This window comes from Miniopterus schreibersii (assembly GCF_964146895.1).
Source record: "Miniopterus schreibersii genome assembly, chromosome: 18".
Classification (NCBI taxonomy): Eukaryota; Metazoa; Chordata; class Mammalia; order Chiroptera; family Miniopteridae; genus Miniopterus; species Miniopterus schreibersii.
The window spans coordinates 15,509,574-15,520,275 of record NC_138121.1 but is presented as its reverse complement, the minus strand read 5'-3'; the positions used below and the strand labels follow the sequence as shown (position 1 = coordinate 15,520,275).

Sequence of the window (10,702 nt, the reverse complement as noted above, 5' to 3'; positions counted from 1 at the left end):
CGCGGCGCAAGGCCGGAAGTGCGCAGGCAGTGCTCGCGGCGGCGGCGACGGCGGCGGGAGGTTCGGTTGTCGCCCGTTGGCCGCGCGGCGCCGCGCTCGGCGGCCGCCATTGCAGGTCAGGCCGCGGGCGGGGGGCGCGGGAGGCCGTGGGGAGCGAGGGCCGAGCCGGGGATGGGGGCGACGGTGCGAGGGAACGGGAAACTAGGAAGCTGGGGCCGGGCGGGGCGCGCGGCTCCGGGAGAAGAATGGCGAGCTGAGGGGCGGGGAGCGGCGGCGGGGGAGGGGAGATCGGGAAAGGGGAAGGGAGCGGGGAGGGCCACGAAGTGGGGGGCGAAACGGGGGCCCTTGGGTTAGGAAGGCCGAGAATTGTGGGGGAAGGGAGCGGTGTGGAGATGGACGGCGGAGGGAAGGGAGGGAGCGAGCGGGGCGGGGCGGAGCGGAGCAGGGCGGAAAGGGTGGCCGAGCGCGGGCGGAGGACGGAGAAGGGGGCGGCGCGGGCCGGATCCTTGAGGTACGTGCGGAGAGGGGCTCTTCCCCGGGGGGGAGGGAGCCCAGCACACGAGGCTTGCGGGAGGGGGGTAGACCTGGAACCCAAGAAGTAGCGGGAATATCGGAAAAGGGAAGCCGGGGGGGGGGGCGGTTGGTGTAGGACCGTGAGGTCTGTTAGTGGGGACATTTTAAATCGCGAGGGGGGTGCCTGCTGGGAGAGGTGATTTCGGAAGGTACTTGGAAGAGACAGTCTGGGAAGTGATCCAGGGTCTTTTGTGGGCCGAGTGAGAGGGAAGAGAAGAGCGGGGTGGGGTCCTGAAGGAACGGACGGAGTATTTCAGAATTTAGGGGGATCGGGGAACGATTTGGAGGATGAGGGTGGTAGAAGAACGTTTAAGAGTAATCTTTGGAGGAGGGTGAACGGTTTGGAAGATCACTCGGGGGGGATGTGGAGTAAGGTAGTGTGAAGAATGGGTTCCTTGGGAGGTAGGAGAAAGGGTTAAACAGCTTGGTTAGAGGTCCCAGCGAAAGTGGGGGTGATTTAGAGGGGATTGGTGAAAAGAGGGGAAGCGGATTGAGAAGTCCCAGAAGGTGGGCGGGACTAGAAAGTGTTTTAAGGCCGGAACTGAAGGGATGGGAAGGGGACTGGAGAGAGGGTGGAGAAGATGGGGGGCAGGTGGGAAGAGAGTCCACGATAGAGGGGGACCTGGAGCAGAGCTAGAAAGGAGCTTTGGGGAAGATTGAGGTGGGGCTGCAGAGTAGCAGAAGATGGAAAAAACTGGAGTAACTCAGATCGACTGAAGCCATCTTTTCATTATCTACAAATACCAGTAATTGATTCCCTCCATCATGGAAATCCTAAAATGTGATGGGAAAGTACCACGTGTATGCATAGTATCCACACACGTTTTTGAACACACTCTTCCCTAATGAAAAGTTTGGAAGCATTCAGTTCCACTTACCCTCCATAGCCCCTTTTTGGAAGGGAGCAAGCTTCTCATTTAGAAACAGGATTTTAGCACTTGATGATATAAAGCTTTGCACAGACAAGATACCGTTTAGACCATCCCCTTCAGTCACAGAACCACAGTAACACTGCTAATAAAAATAATCTGTATTCATTTGTATATTAAACTGCCTGAATTATTCATTTGGTGGAAAGGCACACAGAAAAATAGTCGTCATACTTAGAGGGGAAAAAACTTCCAGAACTTAATCCCTGAAGCAGTGTGGTGAACTCTCACTACACGTTTGAATTGTTGTCCCACTACGCAAACTTGATTTTACTATGATTTTATTCTTTATACAGTGTAATATTAAGACACTCTAGCATAAGAAAAAGCCATGTTCCTACAGATGATAGCTTGATACTGAAGGCTTACCTTGTCTTAGGCACTGTGCTGAGGATTTTACATTCATAACCTCATTTAATTCTCACAATTCTTTGAAATAAGTTCTTTTTTATGCCTGATGTATTGGTGGGGATCTGAAACTTAAGGATAAATTACTCCTATCACACATAAGGATAAGTGGCATAATTGTATATGACTTTTCTCCCTGTATCCCTAAACACAAAGACTAGTCCCTGGGACCAAATAAGAGCTCACTAAATGCTGTTGGCCTAGCAAAAGTTAAAGCCTTTATTCCCTTTCTTTAAAAGCTTAAAATACAATAATTAAAAGGTTCTAATGAAAACAAATTATAAGACATTTAGGTCTAGAAAAATTTATTTGTAGTTAAACCATTGAGTCAGGGCCCCTTTCAGTAAAAGCTGTACTATTTAATTGGATATATTCCATACTTTATTCTGCCACAGTTTATTTTGGGGGCAGTTGTCGTTATGAAGATCATTGCTCATGCTATTCTTTGTATGACATTAGTAATCTTAACAGTTCAGAAAATTAAGTTTTATCGGAAATTGAAATGAAACAGTGTTAAATAATGTCCTCTATAGTCAATTAGATATGATAATAAACAGGCTTATTCTTTTCTAACTGCCTGCGCCCCAGATGTAGTAGCTACTTCAGTGGCAAGTTGTGAGATTTTCTGTATAGGTTACTTGCCATTTTGTAAGTGATGCTGAGAAAGGCTAGTACTGTAAAGCAATCAGAGTTCTCCCACACTTTGCCTAAGGGCAACTGTTTCAAAAAAAGAAATAACAGGATTCAGGTGATAGGATATTTTAAGGTGCCAAAGCAGACTTTTTAAATATGACAGTACAGATGTACTATAAGGGGGGGGGCTATGAAAGGACTGCAAGAGGCCATATTGTGGAGATGTTAGAGTTCACATCCCAACTGTACCACTTTGTGGCTAGTTACTTGACTTAGCTGCTTTTGGCCTGTTTTCCTCATCTGTAAAATGGGAGTGATACAACAATCCTACATAATAGGATTGTTTTCATTTCAGAACCGAAAGAATCCAGACTAAGTGTTCTGAAAAGTTTAGCTATGTGAGAAATGACACTTGTAAAGATAACACTCTGAGACCTGGTCTTTTCTCTTAGAAATTGTGGTGGCACTTTGACTTTTCAGATTTTTAATAATTTTAATACTAATTAACTTCAAAATAGAGATTGAAGCCAAATGAGGAGGTGTATCCCACACGGATTGCTCTGATTCCAGTCAAACCTTTTGGGTTTTGATTTTAAATTGTTATCCTTCCCCTTCAAGAAACTGAAACAATTTTTAAAGTGCTTTTGGTAGTTCTTTTGATTAGGGCCTCCTCATTTGTCCGAAGACCTGTGCCTTCCTGAGCTAGTGTATTACCTGTTCTTAAGTGGTCCCACAACCAGTGCTGCTTACGAAGGTCTTACTTATTAGAGGATGCCTTTTTTATTCCATTGCCCTTCTGATCCACTCTTGGGTGTAGGCAGTGCCTGCCTGATGCCTTGATGCCTTTTCATTCTCACTGGCACTTGGTTTTCTCCTTTGGGAGGACAGAATTAGGTAGTCATAGTGAGTGTGGATAAAGTCAAATGGCCTGGGTTCTGCCACGTACTAGCTGTGTGTGTGCCACATACAAGCAAGTGTATCTCTCAGTAGCTTTATGTGCAAAGTAGGAATAAGTACCTATCTCATAGAATGGTCACAGTGATTGAGATAACACCCATATAATATGCACAGCATATGATTCATTGAAAAATTCAATAAATATTAGCTGCCATTTATATTTGAATTTTAAGTCCAGTGATTTGACCAACCTCATGTTCCCAAAGTATGTGTGGTGCTCTAGAGTAGAGATTCTGCTGTGCTTTAAGTGGTTGTATACAAACAACAGGTGGTGCTGTTGTATACAAACTTGCTGGCAATATACTTTTTCCTGGAGATCCAAAATGAAGATTAACAGATCAGTAAAGAAACCTGTTTTGTTTGCTAAGCTTGAGCACAATTATAATACTTATTAACTTGCTGTACTACATTTGGTAAACACCAGACTAATAACCTTCCACTAAGCTCCATCTATTCACTGGAAAGACTTATACAGAAGCTGTAGTTTAGATCCCCCATGCCCTCAGTCCCCCATGTATCTGTCCTTCCCAGAGAGACAAGTACTGTACAAGTGAAGCCAGTTTCAGGCAAAAATCTCCCATTTTAACATATTCTTGTGGAGTACCACAAACTTGCCACCAGGTGGTGGTGTTGTATAAGTTGATTAAGTATTTTAGTATCTTAAGTCGGGGGTGGGGAACTTCTGGCTGGCACCCTAAAGTTCTACCCCGGCCAAGGCAACAACTGCAGGCGGGACTTGAAATTCAGTAAATCCAGGAGCTTTTTTCATAGCTGATTTTAAACTTGATTTTGTATGGCACGCGAATGATGTTATAAATATCCAAATGGCCCTTGGCGGAAAAAAGGTAGATTCTAAGTGAAAGATGGTTAAAGCACTTGAGAGTCACATCAGAAATCAGCTTACCATTCACTAAAGTCATCTGAAGGACTTTCAGATCTCAAGGCTTTTAGTTAAAGGAGGTCCTTTGAATCTTGAAATACGAAATAACCGAAGGGGTAGACCCAAAGTTTATATCCTCACCAGGGGGAAAAAAAAAATCTAAAAGAACTAGTTTTTTAAAATATCCTTGAGAAAGGCAAGTTATTAACATAGTGGTCAAGAGCATGGGCTATGCAGTGTATGTCTTGGGTTCAAATTCTGGTTCTTTGACTAGTAGCTATGCGACCTTGAACCCAATTGTGCTCTTAACTGTTCATACTGTAGTTGACCCTTAGTAATCTTAAACAATCTTATATGTACATCAGTTTTTTAAAAGTTTACACCTTATAGAATTGTTAGAGGAGTAAATAAAATGTACCTAGAGCACCAAGTGCCTGGTACACAGTAAGTGGTAAATATTAGCTATCATTATTATTGTCCTAAATCTTTTTTTTCCTCTACAGCTTATTTTCATTTACTTTTTAAAGACGGAAGGCTCATGGTACAAATTATTGTTTCCAGGTGAGTACATTTGGCTACTTCTTTATTTAGCTTGAATGCTTAGGGCTATACAGATTTGATATTTTCGTGGAAGAATCAGGGTCCTCAGGTGCATCTTGTACAGATCCTTGCATTTCAAACTCTAGTTCCGTGGGTAGCACTGCCCAGTTTCCCAAGAACTTGTGCTGGACAAAGAGTTCCATTGCGCCTTGAATGGTGGTGTAGGACACTATTCATCTTTCACCCCCTCAAAAATATTGTAACCGCCAGCCCTTTGCTTGCAGTGCTGGGGCTGGAGGCCTGGCAGAATGGGTGCTGATGGAGCTACAGGGGGAGATCGAGGCTCGCTACAGCACTGGATTAGCTGGAAACCTCCTGGGAGACCTACATTACACCACTGAGGTGAGGGGGCTTTTCTTTCCCTGCCTAATGCCTCAGGAAAGCAAGCTACACCAAGGTGGTGCTCCCAGTACCCAGAGTGAGGACTCCCCTCAGGTTTGTTAATCAAAAGCTAGCTAATCTGCTAAGCTATCTGCTTGTTGTCCCCCCACCTCTTTAGCTTTGGGGAATCTCGAAAGGTCACAGTTCTAGAAGTGAAAGTTCTCCTACCTGGGCCAAAAAGGACACGAGGGTGGGTTGTCCACTCTGGTGTTCAGCAGTGGAAGAGCCAGACCAGGGAGTGCAGGTGCCAGTATTGCCTGCCAAGAGCATCTTTAGGAAGCACTTGCGTGCTATGGTATTGCCCTGAACCTCAGGCATCTCATTCTTGTTCTGCCAAAGGGAATCCCTGTGCTGATCGTGGGGCATCATATCCTGTATGGGAAAATCATCCACCTGGAGAAACCTTTTGCTGTCCTTGTCAAACACACTTCTGGGGAGGACTGTGATGAGCGTGGCTGCGAGACTGGCACCCGGTATTTGGTGACAGCACTCATCAAAAACAAGATTCTTTTCAAAACTCGCCCCAAGCCCATTATCACCAACGTACCCAAGAAAGTATGAAAGAACCCCGGATTTTCCCTAGAGAGCGGCCAACTCCTTGGACTCGTGCTCCACTGCCACCTCGAGGACGGCTTGACAGTTCCCTGGGACCACAGGGGGGACAGGGTCCTGTTCTAAACACAGGCCACCCGCTGGGCATGATCTCAGATTCCTTCCTTATGCCAACTGGTTCTCTTGGTGGAAATCTGGCCCCATTTCCAAGGAACCCTTCTCCTTTTCCAACTTCATCAAGCTCATTGGCTTCAAATCCAGCACCTTTCCCTGCTGGTGCTCGTGACCCAAGCATGGCTTCTTTTCCAAGGGGAATGAATCCCACTGGTGCAAGTGCAGTTTCTTTCTCAAGGCCAGGTGGCCTCTTGGGCCCAGGCCCAGGGCCAGGGCCAGGGCCAGGGCCAGGGCCAGCTCTCAACCCTAGAGGAGGGGCTCTTCCAGGCCCAGGGCCTCTGTCTAACCCAAGGTTAGGGGGTCTCCCAGGGCCAGGTCCTATGCCCAACTCAAGGGCAGGTGGTCTCCTGGGAACAGGTCCTGACTCCAGAAGTGGTGGCCCCATGGGCCTTGGATCTGGACCTAACCTGAGAACGGGTGTCCTGTTGACTTCTGGGAATGGTCCTCCCAATACTAGGCCTGTTGGCCTGGGCCCTGGACCAAGTCCCAATCTGAGATCGGGCTTTGTAGGTACAAACCCTGCCCCAAGGTCAGGTATGTTTCCAGGCTCTAGCCTTGGGCCCAACCCAAGAGCAAGTGGCCTAGGCCCAGGCCTTGGACCCAACCCAAGGGCAGGTAGCCTGGGCCCAGGCCCTAATCTGGACACCAGAGCAGGTGGCCTCTTGGGCACAGGATCTGGTCTTAACTTAAGAATGGCTGGACCTCAAAGCCTAGATCTTGCTCCCATTCTAAGAGCAGCAGGTCTTTTAGGAGCAAATTCAGCTTCTTTCTCACAGGCTTCTGGAAACATGGGCACAGGCCCATCTTCCATGGCAAGAATACCTGGCCCCATAGGCCCAAACTCGGGTCCTGGCTCTAGGGGAATTGGCCTTCCAGGGCCAAATCCATCTCCCATGTCTAGGGCTCCTGGCCCCATAGGCCCTAATTCAGCTCATTTTTCAAGGCCAGCTGTCCCCATGGGGGTAAATACTAATCCCTTTCCAAGGGGGACAGGTTCAGGGGCACTGAACCCAGCTGGCTTCTCTCAGTCTTCTGGCACATTGGCTTCAAACCCAACTACCTTCCAGAGGTCTTCTGGCCTCCAGGGCTCAAATCCAGCAATTTTCCCAAGAGCCTCTGGGCCACTAGGACCCAACCCAGCTAACTACCCAAGGGCCACTGGCCTACAGGGTCCAAGTCCAGCTACTTTCCCAAGGTCTGCTGGTCCATTAGGCCCTGGTCAGGTTACTTTTCCCAGGTCAGCTCCTGGGCCTCTGGGCTCTTCTCCAGCAGGCCCTGTGGGTATCAACCCAGCTCCTTTTGCAAGGCCAACTGGGACCCTGGGTCTAAACCCAGCTTCCTTTCCAAGGATGAATGGTCCTGTAGCCAAGACTTTGGTCCCATTTCCCAGAGTAGGTAGTCTCCCTGGCACAAACCCGGCTGCTTTCCCCAGACCAGGGGGTCCAATGACTGCAATGTACCCAAATGGAATGTTACCCCCTTAAACAGCATTTTCTCCAGGACCACCTTGGTTTCCAGGCATAGTGGTTCTGGACAGAGGCTGTGTTTTAGGTAAAAGGGTGGTAGACATGGAGCTACACAGTCTGAAGTACATAGCTGGGGCTCAAGTTCAAACGAGCCATCTTTTTCGTACTCTGCTTCTTTCTTGATTGAAGGTGAAATGTTATTTGTGGGAGACACACTATGGCAGGTGGGAATGATCCTAGCCTTGAGAGAGAGACTCTCCAGCCTTCCAGAAGCCTGCTGTGCTTTTGTCCCACAGCTTTCTGCCCCTTGTTTCTTACTAGTTTCTTGAATTGTTCTTGTGGACTTTTCCTCAGGGATACATTGGCCTGCAGGTCCCAATTCATATGTAGTCCCCTGCTCATCACTGGAGAATCAGATCAGCTCACTGCTCTCTAGAAGTGTTGCATTGGTAAATGGACCGTGCTTCAGCAGCTCTGACCTGGGCAGCTTGGACCTGGTCATCCTCTACTGCCATACGTTTCCCTGGGGACTTGACACAGAACAGGGAGGTGGGCAACCACTTTAAAAGACCCACCGAATACAATTTCCGCTTGACTGACTGGTCCTGCAGTTTCCTTCTCTGGGACTAGAGGAGGCCAAAATCAAGGCTCCAGCGTTCATCCAACTCCCTGTCCACTGGTACTCGGAATCAAAGAACCTCAAAATTTAAATTGATGTGGATGGGACATGGGGTAGGGGGGTGGGGGGTGAAGGGGAGAAATCACTGTGCTTTGTTCAACCTGATGTGAAAGGATGGTTGGTGTTTTTCCTGCGTTGTATCTTTTCTTACTGTTTCTTTAATAAATGGGATGAGAGGGCTGCTGATGTCATTCCGTTCTGTTACCTATTCCACAGGGAAGGAAGTTTACCCACTGCTTTTCATGGTTTCAGTTTGGCCACAATCCTGTATTATCTGCCAGATAAAATGCTTTCACTCAAGGAAGAAGTAAGCTTGATTTTTAGCCTTAGCTCACTCATCTGCCAATAATTTCACCAAAGGTCCTCCCCACCTTCTACAATAAAAGTCAAGCCACCATAGGAGTACAGTATCATCAGTGTAGGCTTACTGTATTCCCCAGGTCCAAAGGCAACTGTGACAGTTTATCCTGCTTGAGTGACACTCAAATTACTGCAACTATATTTCTAGCTCAAGTGCTGCTTTTGCAACTGTAATAAAGAGCTGGCTTTCATTAAGTACAAAGAGGGAGGAAGTAGCTCAGAGATAACAGCATTATGTGAGAATCTTTATTTTGACAAATATGTGCAGTATAAAAATTTGACCTGAAAAGTTAAAAAAAAGGTAAAAATAAATATGTTTACAAATTACTGTAGAAATAATACAAAAAAGACAGTTAAAATTCTCAATGAGGAAAAACCAAAATGTGTCCAATTGTATAAAGGCTCTTCCCTTGCAAGAAATGGGGATAAAGCTGAAGACCCAGTTTGGTTTCACTGCTGAGAAATGTACAAAATAACTTAGAAAAACCAGTCGAGGTCAAACGTTGTGAGCCCACTACTTGTCTATTTTGATATGAGGAAAGTTGATAACAGTGCAAGGCAGAGCTGATAGTAGGACAGCCAAGGGTTTTCCATCTGGGAGTCCATCCTATATTAACCTTCAAATAAAAACTGAAGAAAAACAAGCCCTTAGTGAAGTCCGAGCTCTGCAGTTGGCTGACCGGATTTCCTCCATTGTAGTGCTCAAAATAGTTTACTTCTTGGCCAGCAAAAGCACGGAAGAGCCTGGAACCAACTGCCTTTAGCAAATGCCTGCTGCCTCTTCTAGCCTTCATGGATTGGGCCCAACATCACCCAGCAGTCTTATCAGAAACTTGAGGTCTGGGATGCAGCAGTGTTGGCTGCACTTGGAAAACCCTTGAGTTCATGGGAGATGAAGGAAAGCACCAGGGTTTGCCAATCTGTGGCTCAGAGCACACTGTGTTCCTTTGTAGGAAGCACCTGGGCACACTAGAGGCTTGTACCCTCAACTTCTCTCAACCTTAGTTCTGGTTCTGAGGCATTAGCTGAACCCTCTGAGAATGGACGTTTGGAGAAAGCATGCACAAGCAAGCAACCCTTAAGTCAGAGGCTTTGTCAAGATCCCAGGTTTCAAACCCAAGAGTGGAGAATAGTCTGTGGGTTGCCAATGCCTAGAAAAATGGCCTGCCTTCATTCCACCACCACCACCACCACCACCCCCCACACACAAAAAAAGCAGAAGGAAATAAAACAGCCTCAAAAGGTCTGAGAAAGCAAGAACCTTAGGATTTAGGAATCAATTCCATTTCCTAGTTTGGTTTCTGGAAAGAAGCAAATGTAGCAGTGACTATCCACAGCTTGGCTATAAGAATTCCCTGGAGAAGCCACTGAGGAGAATTGAGTCTCAAAGATGACCAGCTTGGATTTGAGGGTTCACTTAGGGAACATTGAAAAGCTTTCCACTGGAGATGATTGTCAAAAATTGTAACCTGTAAGTCATGCATGCTACCCAGCTGCCAAGGAATCTGTCCCAAGCAGTTCCAAGATGGTAGCCAATTTGGGCAGAGGCTCATAGTACAGGTTTGCCCTCATGTGCTGAGGGCAGGCTTGCCTATTACAGAGGAGCCTGTGAGAGTCAACTTCACTTGCCCCCTTAGAAACTTACCCGATGAGGGCAAAGAGGTGACTACATCACCTTGAAAGCAAAGTGAGGAGGCTGTCTTAGGACTCAGCTGAATTTGAGAGGAATTCAGGAGTATACAGGTTGAAGTACCAAACCCTCACTTCCTTAGTATGTTGGGGTTTAAATCTACCTGGTAGATGACCAAAACATTTTATCTTCCCAGCAGAGATCACAGACAAGCTCATCTAGACATCTGGGCAGTTTCCAGGTGGAATACATATAGGCCTCCATATAGCATGGCCTTGAGCACCACCAGCAATCTTTGTTCCTCCTGGCAAACTCCTTTTTAACATTCACATCTATGTACACTTAAAAGCAGTTCAATGCTAACTCCCTGCTATTTTGGCTCATCCTTGGGATGTGGAGATGTGGAATGGGGTACATCACATAATAAAGCACCATTCCTGTACCCTGTTTTCTGATGCCCAGAAATCAAGCTTCTGGGCC

The 10,702-nt window shown here is 46.8% G+C and overlaps 2 protein-coding genes across 2 annotated transcripts; both read left to right on the top strand.

The window, feature by feature from the left end:
- Window positions 1-10: 10 nt before the first annotated feature.
- Window positions 11-5,922, top strand: CHTF8 (chromosome transmission fidelity factor 8; the record flags this gene model as incomplete). The annotated part of the gene is made up of 4 exons (XM_081120136.1): window positions 11-115; window positions 4,884-4,941; window positions 5,205-5,322; window positions 5,701-5,922. Exons 2-4 carry the CDS (start codon window positions 4,919-4,921, stop codon window positions 5,920-5,922), a joined length of 363 nt encoding a protein of 120 aa, XP_080976262.1. The 5' UTR covers window positions 11-115; window positions 4,884-4,918.
- DERPC (DERPC proline and glycine rich nuclear protein) lies at window positions 5,919-7,571 on the top strand (the record flags this gene model as incomplete). The annotated part of the gene is made up of 1 exon (XM_081120129.1): window positions 5,919-7,571. The coding sequence occupies one exon, from the start codon at window positions 5,919-5,921 to the stop codon at window positions 7,569-7,571; it is 1,653 nt and encodes a 550-aa protein (XP_080976255.1).
- Window positions 7,572-10,702: the final 3,131 nt, after the last annotated feature.